Source organism: Gigantopelta aegis, chromosome 10 (assembly GCF_016097555.1).
Source record: "Gigantopelta aegis isolate Gae_Host chromosome 10, Gae_host_genome, whole genome shotgun sequence".
Taxonomy (NCBI): Eukaryota; Metazoa; Mollusca; class Gastropoda; order Neomphalida; family Peltospiridae; genus Gigantopelta; species Gigantopelta aegis.
Genome location: NC_054708.1, coordinates 4,787,201 through 4,815,029, shown reverse-complemented (window position 1 = coordinate 4,815,029; position 27,829 = coordinate 4,787,201). Strand labels below are relative to the sequence as shown.

General features: G+C 34.3%; 1 protein-coding gene across 1 annotated transcript in view; it reads left to right on the top strand.

Annotated features, from left to right (window-relative positions):
* LOC121384162 overlaps positions 1-27,081 on the top strand; it is a 32,217-nt gene extending 5,136 nt beyond the window's left edge. Inside the window, exons 2-7 of the mRNA XM_041514418.1 lie at positions 3,144-3,345; positions 5,300-5,393; positions 10,970-11,083; positions 14,082-14,219; positions 15,802-16,014; positions 25,714-27,081. Of these exons, the coding sequence (XP_041370352.1) occupies positions 3,154-3,345; positions 5,300-5,393; positions 10,970-11,083; positions 14,082-14,219; positions 15,802-16,014; positions 25,714-26,351 (1,389 nt within the window). The 5' untranslated portion in view covers positions 3,144-3,153 and the 3' untranslated portion in view covers positions 26,352-27,081. The remainder of the gene's footprint in view (positions 1-3,143; positions 3,346-5,299; positions 5,394-10,969; positions 11,084-14,081; positions 14,220-15,801; positions 16,015-25,713) is intronic.
* Positions 27,082-27,829: the final 748 nt, after the last annotated feature.

Below are 27,829 nucleotides of genomic sequence, written 5' to 3'. Positions count from 1 at the left end.
GGCTTAATCTGTTGGATTTCCATACTATAAATATTTAATGTTGATAATTGTTTTCTAGTTTCATTATTTATCATACCAAATATAGTGACCGGTATTTGTTTTTCTAACTTGAGTATTTTGCTAATGTCGGTGCAACGTGCTAACGTCGAGCCGACGCCTTCAAGCAAAAGTAAATTCGGCGCAAATCCTTCGATGCGGTAATTTATTTTTTACTATTCACACAAAACCATCGTGATTTCACATATAAATCATACATTTTTTGAAGCACAAAATATTTATATTCATTAAGATTTTATATCGTGATCCAAATACTTACGTGACTGGTTAAATTCTTGAAATGAAGGCTGGAAATATTTTTTGTTCAAACATAAATGACTAACTGAAGGTAAAGGTCAGAGGTTTCCTCACGCGGTCGCAAGGTGAGGCGAGATCGGCCCGAACCAACGATTTGCCAACATCGTGGCGATAGTGCCAACCATGGCGACGTTGGGTCAACGTTGTTGTGCTATCTGGGGCCTTAATCCTTAATCCTCTTCGTGTGCGGTCACACATAAGGCCGACACCAAAGAACGCCAATGTTGTCTGTCTGTTGCAAGCTTCGTCACCTGGCCCCAACTCCACCCAAGAGCCTTCATCTCCTTCTCCACCAATTTTCTCCAGGTCTCCTCCTCGGGCCTCTACCTCATTCTCTTGCCACCAGGGGTCCAGCACATGGCCACTCTTGGGATGGATGTCAGTGGCATTCTGCAGTCGTGTCCAATCCATTTCCATCTGCGGCATTTAACCTCGAGAGAGATGGGCTGCATGCCTGTCCTTTCATGGAGTTCCTTGTTGGTGATTTTGTTTGGCCAGTAGATGCGCAGAATCCTCCTGAGGCACTTGTTCTGGAAAACTTCCAGCATCTGACAGATGCCTTTGGTGACCTTCCATGATTCCGCTGCATACAGCAGCACACTGTGCTCTTGAACAGGCGAATCTTGGTTCTGTTGCTGATCTTGTTGGCCTTCCAGATGTTCTTCAGTGCCGCAAAAGCCCCTCTTGCCTTGCTGACCCTTGCCTTGACCTCTGATATAGAGTTTCCATCTGTTGTCACCTTGGCCCAAAGGTAGGTGAACTCGGTCACCTCTTCAATGTCTCTTCCTCCAATCGTGATGGGATCTGCTGTTTGGTTGTTGTTTCGTAGTGCCTTGGTCTTGTTGGTGTTGATGTTTTAATTCAATTGATCCGGCATTTTGGGACAGTTCCTCACCTTTTCTTTGGATGTCTCTGCAGCGATGTGACAGAAAAGCTATGCCATCAGCAATGTCTAGATCTTGAAGTATCTCCGTGAACGTCCATTTGATGCCGCTGTTTTCTCCTTATACTGTTCCTTTAATGACCCAGTCGGTACCAAGGCAGAAGAGGAAGGGAGATAGTATGCATTCTTGCTTCACTCCGGTCTTGATTTCAAAATCTTCTGTCAGGTATTGACCGCAAATGACCTGTGACCTGAAATCAGTTTAGAGCAGTTTGATGCTATTTACGATCTTGAGTGGGATTCCATAGTGCTGAGGTATGATATTAATTTATATATTTGCAATTTGAAAATCATAAACAACTGTGTATTATTTATGTGTACTATAAATCATAAATCGTATAGTGTATTATATATGTGAATTACAAATCATAAACAACAGTGTATTATCTTTGTGAACTACAAAACATAAATCACAATCGTTGTGCATTATGTGTTTGTTTCACACATCATAAACCACATGTGTACAAAATTGCATAGTGTATTATATAATATATGTGTACCTCAAATCATAAATCACATAGTGTATTATATAATATATGTGTACCTCAAATCATAAATCACATAGTGTATTATATAATATATTGTACCTCAAATCATAAATCACACAGTGTATTATATAATATATGGTACCTCAAATCATAAATCACATAGTGTATTATATAATATATGTGTACCTCAAATCATAAATCACAGTATATTATATAATATATGTGTACTACAAATCATAAATAACATATTGTGTTATATAATGTATGGTACCTCAAATCATAAATCACATAGTGTATTATATATGTGTACCTCAAATCATAAATCACATAGTGTATTATATAATATATATGTACTACAAATCATAAATCACATAGTATATGGTACCTCAAATCATAAATCACCAGCGGCCCCAAATCTCTAAAATACCTGTAGTAAGCGGCCACAGTAAATGTTTAATGTTATATAAAAGGGATATTTTAACAACAGCGATAAGGTGCCGCAAATAACCGATCTTCACACCTTCAGGAATACAAGTATCCATTCAGTCGCGACATCTCAGCTGTGTAGCAATTAAGAAAGTATGACTCTGAACTGCATCTAATTGCCTCCGGGCAAGCTATGTTTGACATAATATGCAGATTCACGTACTATCATAATACACCACATGAAGTAGAAATGAAAAAACCCCCAAACATGTTGAAAACGGTTAATTTAATACATTCCCGAAGGCTGTAGTATGTGCTATCCTGTCTGTGGGATGGTGCATACAAAAGATCCCTTACTGCTAATCGAAAAGAGTAGCCCATGAAGTGGCGACAGCGGGTTTCCTATTTCAATATCTATTTCAATATCTGTGTGGTCCTTAACCATGTAACATGTAAGTAAAATGTGTTGGGTGCGTAGTTAAATAAAACATTTCCTTCCTTCAGTACAGACGGTAAAACAAGAAACAACAACAAATGTTTTAAAGACTATATTTGACAACCTATAATCAGCGGCCACCTGTCTTAATCGGCCAATTTTATCTACTCCCTTGTGTGATCACTTAAGACAGGTTTGAGCACACACACACACACACACACACACACACACACACACACACACACACACACACACACACACACACATACATATATATATATATATATATATATATATATATCGAGTGTTCTGTAAGTTGCATTTGTACAGTTGCAGCTCTGATTAGTAGTAATATGTGCCATTAATGTAAATATTATTATCCACTGCCAATAAATAAATAAACAAACACATGTACACATTTATTTGCTATACTGTTGTTATACTGCTGAAACTATTTTAAACTGTCTTCTTTTATTTATTATACATGTACTGTCAGTATTATTTAGATGGGTACCTGCTGTTCAAAAAAGAAAGATGTACCTCCCTGTGGAAACACTGCTCAAGAGGAACACCCGAGGGAAGAGGATGAACCCCAAAGAAATGAAGAAATGGTTGTGTCCAGCAATACATTTGGGAACTCGCCCACTCGACAAACGACCTCTGAAGTGGTAGGGAGTGCAACAGAACAAGCGGGTATTGTACGTGATGTCTTCTGTCAAAAAATATCAGCTCACAAACCACAGGCATAGTTTATTTTATGAGTACTATAAAATAGATGACAGGCGTAGTTTATTCTATATGTGTACTATAAATGATAAATCACAGATATAGTTTATTCTATATGTGTAATATAAATGATAGATCACAGATGTAGTTTATTCTATATGTGTTCTATAAATGATAGGTAACAGATATAGTTTATTCTATATGTGTAATATAAATGATAGATCACAGATGTAGTTTATTCTATATGTGTACTATAAATGATAAGGCATTTTATTCAATATATGTGCTATAAATGATAAGGCACATACGTAGTTTATAAACCACAGGCATAGTTTATTTTATGAGTACTATAAAATAGATGACAGGCGTAGTTTATTCTATATGTGTACTATAAATGATAGATAACAGATATAGTTTATTTTATATGTGTAATATAAATGATAGATCACAGATGTAGTTTATTCTATACGTGTGCTATAAATGATAAGTCACAGACGTAGTTTATTCTATACGTGTGCTATAAATGATAAGGCACAGACGTAGTTTATTCTATACGTGTGCTATAAATGATAAGGCACAGACGTAGTTTATTCTATACATGTGCTATAAATGATAAGGCACATACGTAGTTTATTCTATACATGTGCTATAAATGATAAGGCACAGACGTAATTTATTCTATATGTGTGCTATAAATGACAGACGTAGTTTATTCTATATGTGTACCATATGAATGATAAGCCACAGACGTAGTTTATTCTATATGTGTGCCATGAATGATAAGTCACAGACGTAGCTTATTCTATATGTGCTATAAATGATAAGGCACAGACGTAGCTTATTATATATGTGTGCTATAAATGATGACACAGACGTAGATTATTCTATATATGTGCTATAAATGATAAGGCACAGGCGTAGTTTATTCTATATGTGTGTATAAATGATAAGGCACAGACGTAGTTTATTCTATATGTATGCTATAAATGATAAGGCACAGACGTAGTTTATTCTATATGTGTGCTATAAATGATAAGGCACAGACGTAGTTTATTCTATATATATGCTACAAATGATGTTGCAGACGTAGTTTATTCTATACGTGGGCTATACATGATAAGTTACGACGAAAAACAGTTGTTCCACTCATTTTAAAGTGCATTTGAGTAGTTACATGTTGACTTCCCTGCACACATTCCTGGATCCGCGCCTGCAATTAAATAACTATGATATACGTTACATGAGAACAACATATAAAACAATAAAATAATATCAGTTAACATTGCCAGTCCTGCCATTGGTGATAACTGACAGTTCTTGTTGCCATAAAATGTTGTTTCGTCTGGCCAATAAATTCCTGTAATGAACAAGCTAGCCCTATGCTTGCTATATGTGCGGGTGCTACTAAAATAGGATAATAGGGTATCCAATGTGAACGACAAAACCATAATACATGATCAGGGCGGAGTCGAATGGGCATTTGTCGAAATAGTGGTTGAATCTCTATCTAGTACCTCGTCTACAGGAGGACAGCCTCTCATGAAGAGATCCCGGCGGTGGCTGTCATCCTATAGAAGAGTCTTCTTTCAAAGACGCTTCCAGATATGTCTGTTAGTGGTGATAATATTTATATGCATGATGTATCATAGTGATAATATTTATATGCATGATGTATACTAGTGTGTTCGTGGAAACGCTGCGCGTAGCTGAATTAACCCCATGCGTTATGGGATATCATTTGATGGTGTATACCCCATAACACGTAAATACTGACAGCGTATTCTAGATTTGTTAAATAAACAGGGTACTCTGTGTGCGTAAAGTAACACCTAAGAGCAGTACATTCAGTGCCTGTGTTATTGAAACAGTTGTTGGAATATTATTTAGTTTTCTTTTTCTTTTTACACTTGTTCGTCGGACATTCAGCAGACAATTCCGTATATTGACGACGATCGGAACGCGGAAGACGAGGAGGACGTTGAAGTAGAAGACGTAAATCTACAAGAACCTCAAAGTGCAAGTCAGTCACGCTTTTTATACCCCAGCCCCACAACAACCCTCATTAACTCAAAAGTGATTTTTAGCGAATTACTGATTAAATATATTCGTTAAATCTAACTTCAATTTGCATCTGGCGATCGACTGGTTAAACCCTATAATAATAATAATAATAATAATAATAATAATAATAAATAAATAAATAAGAACAACAATAATTACAACAACAACATGAACGTCTATTAACAAATTCTTGCTATCGACTGGTTAAACCCTGCATTTGAATAATAATAATAATAATAATATATATATTTTTTTTAAATATTTTATTGTCCCCAGCTAATTTTGACGATGCCAGGGTTGGGGTGCCCTGATTCATCGCCTCATAGAATATGAATTAGATTATACACGCTAAATACTAGGAGTACATACATATTGTGGTAGTATGCTGATTATAGTAATAGTAATACTTATACAAATAATGTAGATGGTGATATATTTAATATTAATGCATATGTACATGTAGATAGTAGTATTAAAAACACATTATAAATGGCTGGTTAATAGAAATATGTTTAAATAGGCTGGTTGATGTAATGGGGACATAAAATAAATATATAAGTTTAGAAAGAAGGATTGTTAAAAAGAAAAGTTATAGTAGTTAATTATAGTGATAAGTAATAATGTCAAAATTCACGTCAAACTCTCGCTTGATAATTGTTTCTATTTTCTTCCATCAAATTACTTTCTTGACTGAAGAGTCGTTTCCATGGTGCCCAGATTATATTATGTTCTTCATATTTACAGTTTTTAAAAAGAATATATTTTTCTATTTCGTATTTATTTCGCAAAAGGTTTTGAGCAGCTATTATATTTATTTCATTTTTTCCATTTTTGTCTTGTATATATAATATTTAATATTTATTAACAGCCAGTTTATAAATATGTCTTTTATATCGCCTATTTGTCCAAATAAAATAATTGTTTTATTTAATTTTATTCGAATTCCTTTTTTGTTTAAAATCCAATTTACAACAGCATGCCACAGATCAGTCACTTCATTACAATAGTAAAATAAATGTGTTAATGTTTCTGGTGAACTGCCACAGAACGTACATTCATTAGTATCTATGTATTTAATTTTATGTAAAAAAAGTATTAGTTGTTAGTATCTGGTGTATAATTCTGTATTGAAACCATATCAATGTTGTATCTTTGAGACTTATAAAAGGCACTCTATAAGAGTTTCCCCATTCTTTTGAGTTAAAAGCAAAACCTTGGTTTCTACATCTTATTTGTGATGTTGGTGTACTAATTTCGTGATTTAATAATTTATACATGTCTTTAATACCTGTTTGACTTTTAAGAATAATATTAAATTTTACCGGAAATACAGGATTAGTTAGCAATGTAAAGCGGCCATTTCTAACATTGTCTGCTTTATTTATAAATGTCTTAATGCTGTTTATTCTATGATGAATATTCTAAAAAGTGTGAATTTACGTTATATATATTTTTTAATTTCTCAAATGTAAAGAAATTTCCATCTTCATCAAGAAGGTCGTTGATAAATAGTATTCCCTTTTCTAAATAATTTTTATAGCAGAATGGTTTTGTATTTTTTGTTATATTGTTGTTGTACCAAATATTTGAGCTTAAAATGTCTTCTATTTTTTCCAAAATTAGTTTTTGTTGAATTAACGCCCAACTGTATAAAACATCCTTCCAAAACATGTTTTTTTCTTTTTTTCTTTTTATATTCAAATAATAATGTCCATTTATTACAAGGTCTCTATTGGATAAGTTAGTAGTAGATTCAAACAGTTTAATCCATTTTGGGTTACCTAAAATTAATCTCCTAAGCCATGAAGCTTTTAAAGCCATCATGAAATTATATATATTTAACATTTGTAATCCACCACCTCTGAATTCTTGAGATAATAATAATAATAATAATAATAATAATAATAATAACAATAAATAAATAAATACATAATAACAACAATAATTACGACAACATGAACGTCTATTAAAGAATTGAACCAAATAACTACTTAGGTGATAAACCCTTACGCTGTACTATTTAACTCTAAATAAAACATATTCTGCACAATAGCTTTAAAATCAAAATAATAAACTGGAAACAATAGAATAAATAACTTTGAATATAGCATTCCTTTATTGATCCTAACTATAATCCTGTTCATTTATTTAGACCCAAAGTTTTTTGCAAATGTTACGTTTATTTCCTATTCGATATTTGTTTTCTTTGCATTTACATGAAAACAAACCCAAACCCCGACAGGTTTTATATACAAATCATCATATAAAATGCACGAAGTTGACTTAATTCCACTTTTTAAAAATCTCTGTGTCTTTTGAATGCACGTTATTTCTCCTATAAATAACTAAGGTCATTTGCATATCAAAACATTGGGATCTGAGGCTACGTGAAGGCCATTATAGCTTGTTTCACTAAATCAAGGTTATTATTGTTTTGCAGTATGTAACAGCATTGTCTAATCTTTCCGTCAAACATAGATGTAAACAAACAGAACATGTAACCCTTTCTTGTAGGTGCATTATATTTAATAAATTTAGCTAATGTATTATGTATTTTTATTTTATTATATCAATTATATATTAGCATACCATACCTAACCTAACACAACTGAGGTGTAGCACAGTAATACACACAAATCACCTCACACACCGCAGGAATGTGCTTTCCAAATTTATAATTAAATTTAATGCAGGGCCGGACCCAGAAGACCAGGGGGGGGGGGGGGGATAAAATGTCAAAGGCCACCAACATCTAATAATAATAAAAATGTTATTTAATTTGCCTCTAAATTGGGAACTCATATATATATATATATATATATATATATATATATATATATATATATATATATATATATATATATATATATATATATATAGTATTTAGGGTGGTGCTAGGGGCTGGAGTTTGGGGGTGGGGTGTTACATTTGTAATGCGGAAAACCAAAGGGCTATTGTTCGGACTCGTATGGGTTCAACCACTTTTTCATCCCGCAGATACAGCCCTGAATGTTCAAAATACGATAGCATTGCTTGGTCAATAACATCATTATTTCGATCTATGACTGCACGTGCTATTGTAGCAATGTGTAAACCACGTAAAATACAAGTTAGGTAGGGTATATAAATTCATTGAAAATGTATTAGTCGACATTCTTGTTATTGTTATTTGAGGAAAAATATGGGTAAATCGAAAAACACTTCAGTTGATGTAAAATCGTGTATTTAGAACGTTTTCGATTATTTTGAAGATGAATATCAGCGCGGTAGACCTAGGTATGCTTCTTATCGAATTGTCGATCGAGTTTCCGCTGCACTTAAAGTTTCGGTTTCAACAGTAAAAAGAACTGTGAAAAATCTAAGCTCTACGAATCCAAGCACAGAAATCACTGTTAAAAAACGCGACCGAAAACAGAAAGATGTTATTAGACGACGAGTATACAGATTTTATAGAGAGGGCGAATTACCTACATTACATAAGATTAACGTGGCTTTAATGGAGGAATGTGGAATCAACATATCCATATCAACTTTACGAAGAACACTCCATGACCTCGATTTTAAATACCAACATATGTCTACAACCGGAAAAGTGATTTTTGAGGAGGCCAATATATCACACAGGAGACTGTCCTATCTCCATGAAATATCCAGTTTACGAGAACAGGGGTATTTAATAGTGTATCAAGATGAGACCTGGGTGAATGTCTACCACACAACATCCCAGCACTGGACAGATATCCACCCGGGCACAAGTACCGCCAATCACCTGCCGAAATCAGACGCTGCTGATCGAGTTCCTTAGACTTATTATTTGTCATGCTGGCTGTGATAAATATGGATTGATAGATGGCTGTGAATTGATCTTTGAGGCTAAAAAAACAGACGGAGACTATCATGGTGAGATGAATCATGACAATTTCATCAAATGGTTTGAAGAACAACTTATGCCTTCTCTACCAGAACCTTCTGTTATCGTCATGGATAACGCAAGCTACCACAACAAATTAACTGAGATTACACGATGTCCTGCACTAAACGCTAAAAAGGAAGAAATTCAGTCGTGGCTACGAAACAAAAATATACCTTTTGAGAGTAACATGACAAAGCCAGTTCTTTATGAACTTGTGAAAAGTAACAAATGTGCAAAGCAATTTGTTACTGATGATATTGCTGAACGCCATGGGCACTTGTGTCTAAGACTGCCGCCAAGACATTCTGAACTCAATCCGATAGAACTGATCTGGAGTCAAGTCAAAGGGCACATAGCTCGTCATAATGATGGTAAAATTACCACGGTGAGGAGAGAACTTGCACATGCATTGAACTCTGTCACACCTACACACTTCTCTGACGCAGTTAAACATGTAATAAAGATCGAAGAAGATTTTAGAAAACAAAATAGTTTTATAAGAAATAAAATACCCCCTGTGATAGTCCCCCTTAACGAAGATAGTGATGAAGAAATGAGTTCGTCGACTGATTAAGTTATTTCTCCATACCCATCAGGAGTATTACTTTAATGTATGCATGAACTCTTTAACACCAAAAACAATTTATTTCCATATCATTCACTATCAAACAACCTAACAACCTATAAACTAATCGACTAGAAATGCATATAGACTACACATACATACGAGAGAAATGTTTATTTAACGACACACTCAACGCATTTGATATACGTTTATGTGGCGTCAGACAAAACGGTTAAGGAGCATTATGACAGTGAGAAAGAAACTCGCTTCCGCCACATGGGCCACTGTTTCCGATAAGCAATTTTGATAAGCAATAAGGGACGTTTATATGCACCATCCTGTCTATGGGATGGACGATAGAACCGAACATTAGTTTGAAACGCACTATAGAATGATGCTTTTGATATGCAAATGACCTTAGTTATTTATAGGCGAAATAACGTGCATTCAAACGACACAGAGATTTTTTAAAAGTGGAATTAAGTCAACTTCGTGCATTTTATATGATGATTTGTATATAAAACCTGTCGGGGTTTTTGTTTGTTTTCATGTAAATGCAAAGAAAACAAATATCGAATGGGAAATAAACGTAACATTTGCAAAAAACTTTGGGTCTAAATAATTGAACAGGATAATAGTGTAAAAGTAGCGCCGTCCCCCAAAAAGCTATATCCAGTGAGCGAAAATATAGAAATTTATTTATTCATTATATTTTGAGAAAATATATATAGTGAGTACAGGATAATTAGTTTACTTTGTTCTCTCAATCAGGATTCAATGACAGAACGCATCAAACTGCATACATTGTTTGTTGTTATCTTATTATTAATCTTAAAAAAAGAAATTATTTTAATTTAAAGTAGAACAATGGACAAACTGAACAAAAGATTATTATTATTGTTATTATTATTATTATTATTATTATTATTATTATTATTAGATAATGTGTGTAAGCCGTTTGCCATGACTTTAAGTAGATACATGTATTTTGTGATTTTGTTTAAAAATAAATTTTAATTGTATTGATCTTTCTGTAAATGCTATCTTTGTGTTACAGATACCATTAATGCGACTGCGGAGGACGGTGGTATTATACAATTGGGTGCGGATTCGTCAGTTACCTTTGAGGGAGACCACAAATTTCCTCAAGGGTCGCAGTCACAAATAACAAGTAATTCATCAATGTTATGTCTGGTTATGTGTCCAATTAGATACCATTAATTAAATTAGGAATGCATTTTAATGATTAAAGTGACTGTATCAAAGTTGAATAATGGCTAACCTTATTTGTTTACTAATGCTTGTTTTGAAATTAAAAATTACACCTTGAATAACATATTTTATTGGAATATATTTAACGGGGGGAGGGGGGGGGGGGGGGGGGGCTTCACGTCACAGGTACCGAGAACATGGTATCCATTCATAATTCCTTGAGGGCAATGCACTCACCGCTGGTTTGTTAAATATGAGAAATAGGGTTTTTCTCTTCACTATTTTAGCCCAGAATCCAGTGTGACATTGAGTGACAATCATCGATCCCCGTTGGTGGGCCCATTGGGCTTTTTCTCGCTCCAGCCAGTGCACCACGACTGGTATATCAAAGGCCATGGCATGTACTACCCTGTCTGTGGGATGGTGCATATAAAAGATCCCTTGCTGCTAATCAAAAAGAGTAGCCCATGAAGTGGCGACAGCGGGTTTTCTCTCTCAATATCTGGGTGGTCCTTATCCATATGTCTGATGCCATATAACTGTAAATAAAATGTGTTGAGTGCGTCCTTAAATAAAACATTTCCTTCCTTCATTACAGTTTTGATATTCTGCAGTTAATTATGTAAATGCAATGTCTGGGATAGATTAAACTAGCGAAATATAACATTTGTATCTTTAAATTTATATTCGTTGAACAAAATTACAAATTACAAATTACTGTTTATTTTTATTTTGTTATTATATTTTTAGTTTTGTGTTAATAGTTTACACAAGCGACATTAAATATGAATTATAAACAAATCACAAATATTCATGTAAAGTGTTAGTACTGGCTTCAGTATAATTTGTCTTGAAAGCCTAGTTGATTCATGTTTATATTTATGATAACATTCGCGTTAACTTAACATTGTTATTTCAATGTAAATGTAAATCCAATGCAATTATGTTATTAAATATTGGTCCAAGACTGTTTGCGTTGATCCGAGGCAGTGCCAAGGTCAGATACAATTGTCTGACGTCTGGAACAGTCAAGAGATAGACTGCCTAAAGACAAGAGGGTTTGGTTGTTTGGTTGTTTTGCGTTTGTTTTTTGTTTGTGTGGATTTTGAGGGGTGTGTTCTTATTTGCAAAACCCGTCTCGGTGGTGTCGTGGTTAAGCCTGGTAGGTACTAGGTTCGCAGCCCGGTAGCGGCCCCCGCCCTAGATCGAGTTTTAACAACTCAACTGGTAGGTGTAAGACCACTACACCCTATTCTCTTTCAATAACAACTAACAACAAGCCCACTGTCCTGGACCGACAGCCCAGATTGCTGAGGTGTATCCCCAGGACAGCGTGCTTGAACCTTTATTGTATATAAGCGCAGAAATAAGTTAAATTAAATGAAGTATTTGCAAACACTAAAATAGTACATGTTATATAATGTAATGCAATGTAATGTAACGTAAAGCAATGCAATGTAATAGTAATTATACTGTAATAGTGTAATATATAAAATATTCCGATAATAATGTATTGCAATGCTTTAAAATATATTTGCAGTTGATCTTATTATATACATAGCTATGACATATAGATCAACAGAAACCATAAACGTGATATTCAGTTAAAAGTCATATTTTTACTGTAATTTAGTTACAGTGAAAATATAGAAATCATATTTACCTTTATAAAGATAATTTTTATTAATTTTGTCCATGGTCAAGTAATTGTTTTGGAAAAGTTCCAGCGGAACAAATATATCATGGCATTACCTGTTTTCGATAGGATAAGCGAATGATATTAACAGAAAGCGAAATATATTGCCGAAATTACCAAATATGTAAATAATAAACTGACCATTTCAAAGTGGGGATTTTTAATAAACTTTTATGTCAACTCTCAATGTATGAAAACAATATTTTCATTCAGTTTTCAATATTTGCAATTTGTGAAATATGGTTTTCACACATCACTCGTGAAACATGAAATAGCCTCTATTTATTAATGAAAAACAAAAATTAAAATGTCCCACATTTTGAAGCTGAATAGCGGAAAACGTATGCAATACAGAACAGACATGTCTATGGATTCTACAAGTGTCATGTTCTACGTCTAGTTTCCGTTTAAAGTGCTGCACGATACACAACAAAATGTAAAAACAATGCTGTACCATTCAAAGTCTATTTTTCTGGATGAAATAGACTACAGTGCTTCTCCTGAGTTTTTGTTATTGTTTATACTTATGTTCGTTCTTATATCCAAATAAGGTGCATGCGCGCTGTCCTGGGCACACATCGCAGTTATCTGGGCTATCTGTACAGGACAGAAGGTTAATAGTTAATTGTTAGTGGTTAGTGAGAGAGAAGTCGGTGTTGTGGCCTTTCACCTACTCATTAAGCCGTTAAATTCGCTCTGGGTGGGAGCCGGTATCGGGGAGCGAACTCAGTACCTACCAGCCTTTAGTCAGATGGCCTAGCCACTATCTCCGAGAGTTATTTGTCCCCCCATCATTTTGAGATTTTCTTTTTTAAAGTCCTCTACCGTGAACTTGACTTTCTTGGAGATCCAGTCTCACGTTGAATAGTCCATGGGACTGCAGTCGGAGGACTTAAAAAGGAAATATCAAAATGTTTGGGAAAGATAACCCAAGATGACGTGCATTTTATCCTACAAAAATTAAATGACTATGGGCTGTGACAGAAACAGTGTCGAGTACACCCAGTAGGTTAATGACAAACGTTTTAAAAATTTATGTTTTGCATCTTTAAACTGGACCTAAAATAATTATTATATTAAACTGAAAATGTATTAATGAATAAACTGGTTTTGTACGAAACACCACTGTTAAGAGTTGCATACATCTTCCCACTATTTATCTTGGAGAAGCTGAGTGCTTTTTGGTTTTAATGAATCACTATTTATCTTGGAGAAGCAGAGTGGTTTTTGGTTTTAATGAATCACCCGATAACTGTTTCAGCCCAAGTAGAACAAACGTCCAGTGGACTTAATCTGAAATCTAAAGGCCATGGAGGACCAGGGATTATTCAGCTTGGTAAAGGGTCTACAGTTCAGTATATTTCTGACATATCGAAAACACCTACACAACCTAAATCAGGTAAGTATTTTGAAATTTGTTTAACCCGGGACAACGCCAAGGTCATGAGAATCCCAACTTAGCCACATACTAATAGATGTCATTATTGTCGTCATTATACATTTTATTTCTTTTAAAATTACACTTTTTAATTCAAATTAATAAAACACTTTTGCGTTTGTAAATCATAATGTTATGTTTCCTTGTTCAACTAAATTTGTCACGTTGTATATAATTTCCTGCATTCTACAAGTAAAATGCATCATCACACACACACACACACACACACACACACACATGTGTATGTGTCTATGTGTGTGAAATAAAGTGAAACTAGCATAAAGTCCTATATGGTAACATGAAAATAATACATTGCTATATAGTAAAGTTTTTGAGATCATCCATGATATTTGCGATTGTACTTGTAACGAATTATTTGATTGGATCGTACAGCTGTTCAACGTGAGTAATCACTTCATTTGATCCAGTAACATACAGCAATGCTCTGATGTTAAGATATTCAGCGTACATACACGTACTTGTGTTCAGAAATTATATTTCGTGAGAAATCCATTTGAAATGGGTTGCATTTACACGCATTTATTATGTTGCATTTCGCTTGTAGAATGCAGGGAATTGCATTTCAGGGCAACATATTTTCAAAGGTTTGCAGGGGAGCTATCACCTCCCCTAAAATTCACAAAAACGCGCTATTAAGGGAGGCAAATCAATTGTGCTAAACTTTTAAATTCAAAGTCCTACATAGTAAATTGAAAAGAAAAAAACCCGTAAATTAAAAAAACCGAAAGTTACGAAATGATAGATGTTTTTCTTATTATTCATATTTGTAACGAATTATTCTATTGGAGTAATTATTTAATTTGATACAGTTTGGTACAGGTCTGTGGTGTTTATATTTCCAGTGTATACACATGTATACATAAATTATACAATACTTGTAGAATGCAGAAAAGTGTACGTCAAGGCGTTTAGTTTTTAAAAAATAGTTCGTGGAAGCATGCCGTCAGTCAGCCCCCACCCCAATGATCAGTGGACTGTATAATTCCTTTCAAAAAAAGAACAAGCATATGATACGAATGTGTGTGGGGTTTTTTCAACATTAATTTAAACTACAAGTTTACAGTTCCTTGTTTGAAATACTATTCTAAGCACACCCATATGTACTTTGTTTACGGAAGCTGTAGAAAGCTTTTAGGTGCATCCTATAAAGTGGCAGTCCTCCAACACACTTAGTTGGAACCATATATCGTAGATCAGCTCTCTTGTGTAGGGAAAACAACTCTATCCTAACACATTTTGGAAGCAGTCTTGCGCAGAGATATGGTCTTAAAATGCTAATTAGCAGATTCGTAATTACCATGGCATCTGTTCCACTTTACAAGTTTTATATTGGTTTGGTGTATTACTGAAGAGTAGACTAATTTGAAATTCAAAACCCTTTTGGGGCGAAATACTTTTAACAATCAAATGTAAACTTATAGATGCAACCATGACTGACACCTAATCAGTTTTCGATAAGCGGGGCATACAAATTTCACGGAAATCTTGTATTTATATGGCATTTACTGGCTTTTCTTTACAGAGTTTAAAGGATTCGCCACCAAGTCAGGGGGCGAACTGAAGAAGATCACTGATAATACTCAGACTATAGAGTACATGGAGACAGTGAGTGAATTTGGTCGATCAGTTGGCATTATATGGATCGGCATCAATCAAGGTACAACTGGGACTGGATTCCGAGTTGGTGAACGGTACATCATGACGGCGTATCACATTGTGAAACAATATTTAGAAGGTAATTACTTTACAGGACTTTTTATAGTTCATATCTAAGCTCCACACTGTTTATGCCACATTGTGCAATGTATTTAGAAGTCAAATTCAAATTCCTGTATTTATTGCACATAGATATTCCGCTGTAATACAAAAGTACTTCAGAAAATTAATTTCATTAAACCGCACTTCAATAATATATGCATATGTTTGTTTGTGCATATATAATAACTGAAGAGAGAGACACACACACACACACACACAGAGACACACAGAGAGAGAGAGAGAGAGAGAGAGAGAGAGAGAGAGAGAGAGAGAGAGAGAGAGAGAGAGAGAGAGAGAGAACGAAAGAATGTGTGTGTTTGTGTGCGCTCGTATACATGCATTGATTCAGCAACGTCCATGTGTGTGTGTGGTATTTCTCGATGTAGTTCAACATGTACATACTTGCTTTGAAATTATATTGATTGCTCGTGATATAAATATGTATGTATATCGCTCACAATTTCGTAATTATAACATATCATTGATTAGTATGTATAAAAAATAATTTTAAATAGCAATGTAGAGTTCGATCAGAACACGTTTTAATGCGTTGAAAGAATGTAAAAACAAATTATAACCCATGTTAACAATATTATATCTAATAATGATTTTGGAGCGATATACACCAATATAGCTAGTAGGTTATACATTCTTAAGCACGCCATTGTAAATGTTTCTACTTGCAAATTACACACAAACACACACACACAGATTCTCTCACACACACACACACACACACACACACACACACACACACACACACACACACACACACACACACACACACACACACACACACACACACACACACACACACACACACACACACACACACACACACACACACACACACACACACACACATATATATATATATATATATATATATATATATATATATATATATACACCGTATACATTAGTACTCGCTTAAGAGGCTTGGGCAAAGGGAAATAACCCATGACCTACCGTATATGTTTTTTAATGTTGAATCTAGTTTTGATGCTACTATATTTTGATCACATTCAGCATCTAACTTCCTACTTTTTATGTTTTACTATTTTCGTTCTCACAATCAATTTAGCTTAACAGTCAGATGGAGTAAAAGTATTTCGGCTTCCCTATTTCTACTGACGCACAAAGTATTGACTGTGTTAATTACACATCTTTTACAAACTAAAACCAGTAAAAAGAGTCAAGTTTGAGCAGTTAATTGATATTTTAAAATGACACGTTTTTGAATAATGACGTTAAACCAGGGACTTGGAGATCCGGTGAAGCGGGGAAATTACTTGAACTATCTAAAATGTCAGCAATCAAGATATATTGCTTGCTAGCCACACACTTTACTCATGAACTTGAAACATATATAAAAACTCAATGGGGATACAAATGCATTTCAATTATTTCACAAGCAAGGCAAGAGGGTGGCAGTTATGTGAAACAATAACTTTGGATATAAACTTCATAAAATAAAATCGAATAAGTCTGGTAACTTTATTATTTTAGATATTGCTATATAGAGGAAGAACGAATAACACTTGTAAACATTTATGGGCCTAATAGCGATAAGCCCAGTTTCTTTGAAAGTATATTCGAATAATTTGCTAATGAACAGTATTTAATGTGTGGTGATTTAAATTTAGTTCTGGACGAAAAGCTGGATATCAAAACGTATTTACATATTAATAATCCTAATGCGAGACAAAGTCTTTTACAGAACACTGAAGTTTTTTATTTGAAAGATCCTCTTAGTGAATTGCACCCCTTTGAGAAGGTATATTTTGAGAAAACCAAACCCACTGAAATTTGCTAGATTATATATTTTTTTCTTTTATCCAATAATTTAATGCCACGTTATAATAGAGAAAAGCTATAGATCAGACAATTCACCTGTAGTGTTATATATTGAATTAAGCAAAAAAAAAAAGGTAAAGGGTTATGGCAATTTAATAATTCAGTGTTAACTGACAAAGAATATGAAAAACTATAAATGAAGTTATAAATAATGTAACAATTCAATATGCTGTCTTAATTTACAACCCACTCATTTTAAACACACTTCCAAAAGATGAAATACACTTTATAATAAATGACCAACATTTATGGAAACATTATTAATGAAAATAAGAGGTAAAACAATATCATATTCAGCATTTAAAAAGAAAACAAAGTAATGAATTTGAAAATATACTTTGTTAGCATATTAAAGACTTTAAAGAAACTGAAAGTGATAACAATGAATCCTAAGGAACACAGAAGACAGGAATAGGTAGATTTGAGGAGAGAAAAACTGAAAGGTCATTGTTCAGGCCAGAGCAAAATGGATCGAACAAGGTGAAAACCAACAAATTAATTTTGAAATATGGAATCTAGAAACTATTACAGAAAATTAATATCACGAATTGAATTAAATACTGGAACAATAGCCAGTGACCCTAAACAAATTTTAAAACAAATAAAATGTTTCTTTCAAAAGCTATACTCAGCACCATCTGACCAATCAGTTCATGATATAACACACAAAATATCTGATTATACTTTTAATAAATTAACCAATGACGAAACAGAATCAAAAGAAGGACAAAATACTTATTCAAAAGCTCTGCATTTTATATAAAATATAAAAAACGATAAAAGTCCTGGCTCGGATGGATTCACTGCTGAATTTTTCAACTTTTTGGGGTTCTGATTTAGGGTATTTTATAATTATATCTATTAATTACAGTTATGCTATTGGAGAAATGTATTGGTTCAAAAGTTAGCAATAATAACATGCATTGCAAAGCCAAACAAGCCTAAGCAATTTAAAACACAAATTGGAGACCTATAAATCTTTTAAATTGCTCATATAATATAGCTGCAGGTTGCATAGCTAACATAATTGAGACGGTTCTTGATAGAATATTAAATGATGATCAAACGGGTTTCATTAAGGATCGATATATTGGAGAAAACGTACATGACACTGTGCAGTATACCGAAACTCATTACATGTCTGGCTCCGTATTCATAAACGTACTTAAGTCAATGTATGATACCTAAATACATACTTAAAGTACATAGATAAGTATCATACATTGACTTAAGTATGTTTATGAATATGGAGCCTGGTCTCTTGATACTAGTAGATTTTGAAAGGCATTTGACTCTCTATTTTGGTCCTTGATAGAAAAAACAACAACATTAGAAATATTTAACTTTGGATCATCAATAAAAAGATGGGTAAAAACGTCTTATAATAATTGTATGTCTAGTATAATTCAATATGATCATATATCAGAAACATTTTAGCTCGAAAGAGGATGCAGGCAAGGACACTTTCTCCATATATTTTTATAATATGCTCCGAGATCCTTGCTATTTGGTTAGAAACAACAAAGATATAAAGGGCATTACTACTGATGCCGAAGAAGACCTGATATCACAATACGCTGATGATACTACGTTTATTTTAGATGGACCATCCCGATCTCTGAATAATACTATGGTTTTACTTGACTATTAGATAGGTATTTCTGGTTTAAGAATTGATTACACCAAGTCGAAAGCCACTTGAATAGGTAGCAAAAAGCAATCCAAAGAAGTCTATCATCACACACGATGAAAACTAGAATGGGGTGCTCAAAATGTTAATCTACTTTACAGTTAATTTAGATTGTGTAATATAATATAATTATAACTCAAAGATCATAGAAATCAGCACTTAATTAAAACTTGGTCAATTAAAAAACTGTCTGTCCTTGGAAGGGTTACAGTTCTTAAAACTGTATTAATGCCAAAAGTGATTCATTACTATTAACACTACCAAATCCACAAAACACATGATAGAAACCCTTAAACCAATTTCAAATTTATTTGCCAAACAAGAAAAAGTCAAGGAAAAGATATTAACACAAGATTATAAATATGGTGGCCTAAAAGTTTCATCTTAAAAATCTACATGAATACAAACACCTTTTCGGCAAACCACAAAATTGATTACACTATTTGAATCCACTACTAGTTTAAATTCTAAAGATCTCATTATATATGGAGATTAGTTTATTGTAATGAAAAAAAATATATATATATATATATATATATATATATATATATATATATATATATATATATATATATATATATATATATATATATATATATATATTGGAGAGGTGCCGTATATATATGGGTACTAGTTCAATAAAACCAAACGTTACACATCACATACGATATACAGGGACTTAATATTTGGTATAATGCGAAGATATTAAAAAATTATAAATCATGTTTATATAGGAGTTTTATTAACAAAGGAATTATTTTCATTAACGACTTACTTGATGAACAAGGAAACCTTTTTGAATTTGAAACTTTCACCAAAACATATAACATAAAAGAAAATTTGTATTCTATCCATCATTAATGAATTCAGCAAAATCTGTTTTAAAAACATTAAATATTATTAATAATTAATTGATCACCATTAAAAGACCAGTTCTGCCATTTAAATTAAAACTGTTGGTAAATAAAAACACGGTAAGTAATGTTATATTCAACATTTTGAGCAATAAAATTACACTTCAAAAGATACCACTTTAATGTGGTTTCAGTATACTTTTATTTACATGTGATAAACTATGCAGATTGAGATAAATGTACACTCTGTAATAACTTGTCTGAAACTTTGCAACATTTGTTCTATGATTGTGCCAAAGTACAAAAGCTTTGGATAGCTGTAGAAAATAGGATATTTGACAAAATGGAGTTTACACTTCACTTCAAAATGTAGTTATTTTTGGGATGATAGATACTGATTTTGTTAAAACTGTAAACTGGTTAACAATTAATATTAAATATTACATTTATACCATTAAAATGCTAGACAAGATACAAAAATTCAGTAAAACATATGTCTGCGAACTGTACACAGTATTTCTACTCCATCAGCCCCCACCCAAAACAAATCCTAACCCCCCCCCTCCTCCCCCCCAACAAACCAACCAACAAACTAAACAACAAATTCCACTCATTCATTCATTATTTATTCTTTTTTTCTGCATTTTCATCTTTCTTCCTCTTCTTAGGTTTTTTGTTCTTCTTCTTTCTTCTTCTTCTTACTCAGGCACAAGTAACAACATGTGTATATCTGTGAAAATATGTTTATGTATGAGTGTATGGTTTGGATATGAATATGTATGTACATATACTGTTACAAATACTGTGTAAATTAATGATTCAAGGCACCCCATCCTTGCCATTGTCACACTGATCTGGGGCAATAAATTTTTTTTTAAATAATAAAAATAAAAATTATATATATATATGTATGTGTGTGTGTGTGTGTGTGTGTGTGTGTGTGTGTGTATATATATGTATGTATGTATGTGTGTATGTCTGTGTGTGCATGTGTCTGTGCGTGCGTGCGTGCGTGCGTGCGTATGCGTGTGTGTGTGTAGATGGTCATATATTAGGTGAAAATGTCACATTTTGCTATTTTATTTTACTTTGATTTTTACCGGCCTCGGTGGCATCGTGGTTAGGCCATCGGTCTACAAGCTGGTAGGTACTGGGTTCGGATCCCAGTCGAGGCATGGGATTTGTAATGCATATACTGACTCCAAACCCTGAGTGAGTGTTCCGCAAGGCTCAATGGGTAGGTGTAAACCACTTGCACCGACCAGTGATCCATAACTGGTTCAACAAAGGCCATGGTTTGTGCTATCTGCCTGTGTGAAGCGCAAATAAAAGATCCCTTTCTTCTTGTCGTAAAAGAGTAGCCTATGTGGCGACAGCGGGTTTCCTCTAAAAAAACCAGTGTTAAGATCACCATATGTTTGGCGTCCAATAGCCGATGATAAGATAAAAAATCAATTTGCTCTAGTAGCATCGTTAAATAAAACAAACTTTACTTTTTTTACTTTGATTTGTGATTAATAATTATAAATGAATCGATTCTACATATTCGTATAATTAGCTAAAAAGATCAAAATTGTTATGTGGTCCTTTACTGCTTAAACAGCTATTTCCTCCAGAACGCCTGGTTAAAAATACAATTTACATAGAAAATGTTCGCCACTTATATTCAGTTAGTTCTTTATCAGTGTGAAGGCTTGATTCAAACTTAATCTGTAGCTGGTTTTAGACACGTAATTCGGAATAAAATATTTTTATTCACAACAATTATTATTACACAACTTTTGTCAAGTAGACTTTGATAATGCCCCTAAAGGGAAGGGTCAAGGGGTTAGAGAGTCTCCCAGAAACCCCCCACAAAATAGTTTCCAATTTAATTTACAAGTACCCTTTATCTTTCTGGAGAATATTTTGTATGACAATTCCCTAGGTTTTGTTTTTATTGACTTCCTACTTAATTTTAGTCTAGGCTTGACTTTGTTCACTGCTACAAAGTCAGATTTTGTCTGTGGTGTTTCAGAGTCAGACACTTTTAATAACGATAATGTATGATACAAATCGTTTACACTGTTAGTGCTGGTTTATATATAGTAGCAAAACATAATTCTCTACTTTAATGTCACTTCATAATATGCAGATTGAATTGGAATTGAGCACGTGTCATGTTTGTCCGTATATTTAGTATATCTTAAAATTGATCACCACATATCCATACACAGTTTTCATGGTCTTACCACAGCGTTTGTTTTTGTCTTCTTGAAGATTTTGGGGCGGGAGGTAACCCAGTGGTAAAGCGTTCGCTTGATGCGCGATCGGTCTAGGATCGATCCCCGTCGGTGGACCCATTGGGGTATTTCTCGTCCCAGCCAGTGCTCCACAACTGGTGTATCAAAGGCCGTGGTATGTACTATCCTGTCTGTGGGATGGTGCATATAAAAGATCCCTTGCTGTTAATCGAAAAGAGTAGCCATGAAGTGGCGACAGCGGGTTTTCTCTCTCAATATCTGCGTGGTCCTTAAAGGAAACATGTCACGTAAACCATATTTGGCACCAACCATGTACAATTAATTATAAATTGAATCACCTAAAAAAAAAAATTATAAAAAATTAATTACTTAAAATATCTCCATAAAAGAACCCCAGATACGAGCTCTTAGCGGAAATTGCCGATCTTTAATGAGCAGGGCAATCACGAGGTCCGTGACGTCAGAGACGCGTCGCTTGATCTGAAGCCTTACACTTAAAAGCATTAGTCCGTACCACTCATAAAGAATCTAAGACTTGCACAGCTTACCAAAACAATGAGTGTTCGTTCGCAAAACGTTTTGCCGTATCAATATGAGCTGTTAGTAAATGAAGAAAGACACACATTTACTTACAACAGTGATACTGAAGAAAAAACGGATAGCGAGTCGGAGGGTGGAGAAACTGATGGTGCCAGACCAGACCGGTCGACCAATTTACAGCCCGGAGCCCGAAAGCAACCCGGAGACAAAACCAAAACTCGGATGCTAATGCCGAGGTGTATACTGTTCATATTTAGCATAAAGATACACCTCGATATGATGTATTTAAATATGTAAAAAATATAAATGTAGGACAAACATTTGGGGTTTTTTTTTAAAGAAAATATCGCATTTTTATGTTCGGGCTGTACATAATGAAATCTGTATGCACAGTGTAAACAAACGCTCTAATTTACGACAAGGCGCTTCACTTTCATTAACCTGGCTTGTAAAACAACATAAATGACTTGAGAGTATAATCAACTTTTAAACTAAATATATTTCTATTTGCATCAATAGAACGAAATGGGGTTATAGTATTTTTCTCTCATAAAAAAAAAGTAGCATATTATTAGGCCTATTGGTAGGGTGCGTTAGAGTAAAAACGACCACTCACGATACCCAAGTGATAATTTTGTTTTCTTTGGTACTACGTAATTGGTCAGTTTTGTAATTTTAGATGCGAAAGTCTACTTAATCAAGGGTTTTACAGCATTATTTACAGTAATGAAGCAGGGCGGCTGATAATGTCTATTAACATTGTACTATAGTCGCGACAGGTTACGCCATAATACCCTGTGATCTTAAAAAAACTGGCACGTATTTTGTACGTATGTCTAGACCGTGGTAATTACCTGGTCGATACCCTGCAATATACACCTGCCAATCAGGAATCACATGTGCAGGCCACGGAAAAGAAAGGACCAATTAACTAAAAACAACACTCCGATTCTCAAGTCAGCCCGTGGATGAAACATAATAGTTATTTCGACACCGACAGTAGTGGTTTTTTTGTATTGAACTTCGTGTTGCTTTGGGGCTTCGGGCGATGAGCCCCTGCGCGTGCTGTAACCTCACCGTGGTGCAGGGGGTGTAACATTCTCTTTGAGAATGGCCAATACAGCACAAATTGAAGTTTAGAGTATAATTCGGTGTCCGTAAAATTCTGTGATGTTTGTATTTGTATTTTTTGGCACAGTACACTGTTTTTGTTTAAACCTTGAATTTTTATATTGATGTTGATCATCACTTTATTTATTTGCATTACCATAGTTTGACACCCAATAGCCGATGTATTTTTCGTGCTGGGGTGTCGTTAAACATTCATTCATCGGGCGATGAGGAACGTTTTTGTGACGTATTCCGCCCGAAGATTAAAAACATTATTTAAAATTATTATTGTTTTCTACACGTTTTTTAAAAACATATTTAAATACATCGTACTGAGATGTATCCTCATGCCAAATCCCATGTTTGTATATGCCATATTTAATTACTTATTGACGTTTCCTTCTTCGGACGGTGAATACAGATTTTGTTATGTTTTGTAGGCCTACAGCCCTAACATGAAAAATCTTTTTTTTTTCCAAAAAATAAATAAATAAAAAATTCTACATTTTTGTTTTAACATATATAAATACATCATGCTGAGGTGTATCTTTGTGCCAAATATGTACAATGTACACCTCGGCATTCGCAAACCGAGTACTGTTTTTGTCTCCGGTAACGTTCGGGCTCCGGGCTGTAATTAGGCTGACACCAAAGTACTATGCGGTGTTGGTGTCCAATCTTTTCTTTTGCGATAAAATACACGCGTCTTTGTTCGGATACAATCCTTTGGAAAACCATAAAAAGACAATCCCGATCGTTTAAACTGTTTATTTTTACACCCAAAGGCCGCGCAGTACGGCACTGTTGAACTGAAAAGATCGTAAGCCCCTTACTCCATATATAAACAGTTAACAACAATGGAAGAGTACAGCGGCTCTGACGTCACTTCCCTTTTTTTCCGAACGCTCACGAAGAAATATGCATAAATCGTACTTTGATACTGATTAGCGTAATTTTTTCATTTTAAGTTAACTACACGTATTTTATTGTTATAAAGTTATTTGTATATTATTTTTATATCATTTTTCTTTTAAAATGAGCTATAATATGGTCTCGTGTCATGTTTCCTTTAACCATATGCCTGATGCCAAATAACCGTAAATAAAATGTGTTGAGTGCGTCGTTAAATAAAACAATTTCTTCCTCCTTAAAGATTTTAATTTGTTGGTATTTAATGTTAATATACTTCATTGATGTCTACACTATTTTTGTTAGTAATTTTATAATCTTATATTGATATTGATCAGCATATAACTGTATAGCCTATGTTCTTGTCGTTAAATATTCATTGATTTAGTTCATTCATCTTAAGATAAAAATCGTAACAAAAACGTAAAATGCCTTATTAATTTATGTTTTCGTGTTTTTGTTTTTCTTTTCAGGTTATCAAACGTTTAATGCAAATGCGACATTTTTCAACAACCCTAATGCATATATTGACTTTTCCAATACCCTGAACAGAGATGAAAATCCGTCAAGGCGCTACACTTTCCTGAGAGACTTGTATCGCGAGGTTGAACTCGACGTCATCGTACTGGAGTTGAATCTTGAGGGCAGGACGCCGCCGCTGCAGGTCACGTTTTGTGACGTCAACAAAGAACATCAATTCACATTTGTAGGTCACGACAAGGGCGAAGACAAGCAATGCGACCCAGCGTGTGTCGTAGTCGAACCAAGCAGTGACGAAATAAAAAAAGGTACCAAGTTTTGCATTCAGAATAAGTTTCGAAGCAATGGTTATGAAGGTCTGGAAGACCCAAAGTTTGTTCGATTTCACTGCAGATTTGAGAAAGGGGCATCTGGTTCCCCGGGTGTGATGTGTATCGGCCGGGAGGCGCGTGTCTGCATCATGTTGCTAAGAGGGTATCCTTATTTTTATTGGGATTTGCCATCTCACAAACAAAAACTGTTCAAAGACGAATACATGCTGGAGGAAGGAGTCAGTATGGAATCGGTCATGCATTCTATGAAAGAAAACAATGAAGATGCTTGCAGAAAGGTTTTCCCGCAGGTCATGTGAACTATGTAATTATATTTAGTGGTTGTATCTTGCTTCACACTTTGACATCGAATCACCGATTATTAATTGTACAGTGTATCTTGTAGTATTATTAAACAGAACTTTAACTGGCTTCAGTCATAGATATTGATACGACTAGCCTAGTAGTATAGTGGTTAAGCCTTAATGCTAGTAGTTATCAAACCAGTATCGGCTTTCCACATAGAGTGAGATTTAAAAACTTAAATAGGAGGTGGAAGGACGACGTTTTTCCTCAGAAACTAACCCGTCCTTCATAGACTGCATGTATGGATATGTATGTCCGGGACAGCGCATTTGAGCCTCAATTTGATACATGTTTGAAAATCAAATTAAAACCATGTCTGATTCGGACCATTTTGAATTCCAACGTAGTTTCTCATAGATTATCTACCAGGATGTTTGTGGTAATATAAGATATTTTTCTAATCTAAGGTGTTTTTTAAATATAGTGTACATTTTACCTCTTGGTGATAAAGCTATGCTACTATTCCATTTTTGTAAATACTGGTCATTTTGTGTTAATTTTACTTGATTAAGAAGTATTTTTGTAGATGAAAAGTTCCATGACATCCAAACATTTGTCATGCCTGCCTGGTTAAATGTATCTTCGACCATTTTTATCTATTTTATAACTATATCTATTAACAGAAAAGTCGTGTAACATCAATTCATGCAGTAAACAAATAAAGTCATCGTTTACCAGATAGAATACCGGCCCAAACACTTAAAATTCTTTGTTGAATAATTAATTTAAGGGGTCTTCTTCCTAGTTCTCCATCTAACATGAATAGTGGGATAATCATCAAATGTACTGCAAAGTGATTAATCATGGATGACCAGCCTCGATGGCGTAGTGGTTAAGCCATCGGACTACAGGCTAGTAGGTACAGGGTTCGCAGCCCAGTACCGGCTCCAACCCAGAGCGAGCTTACAAGGGTTCAATGGGTAGGTGTAAGGCCACTACACCCTCTTCTCTCTCACTAACCACTAACCAATTAACAACCAACCCACTGTCCCGGACAGACAGCTCAGATAGCTGATGTGTATGCCTAGGACAGCGTGCTTGGACCTTAATTAGATATATAAGCACGAAAATAAGTTGAAATGAAAATGAAAATCATGGATGATCGGAGGAAAGCAATTATTATTTCTATTCCCAAGCCTGGCAAGGATCCAACCAATCCTACTAGTTGTCAACCTATCGCTTTGTCAAGTTGCATTCGTAAAACCACGGAACATATGATCAATCGTAGACTTGTCTGCTATCTTGAATCTCACAAATTGCTTACTAACGTGCAATGTGGGTTCAGATCTAGACGTAGCATGATTGATCATCTTGTTAGATTTGAAACGTTTTGTAGGGAAGCTTTCATCCATAATCAACACTTGTTTCAGTGTTTTTTGATTTGGAGGAAGCTTACGATACCACGTGGAAATATGGGATTTTAAATGACCTC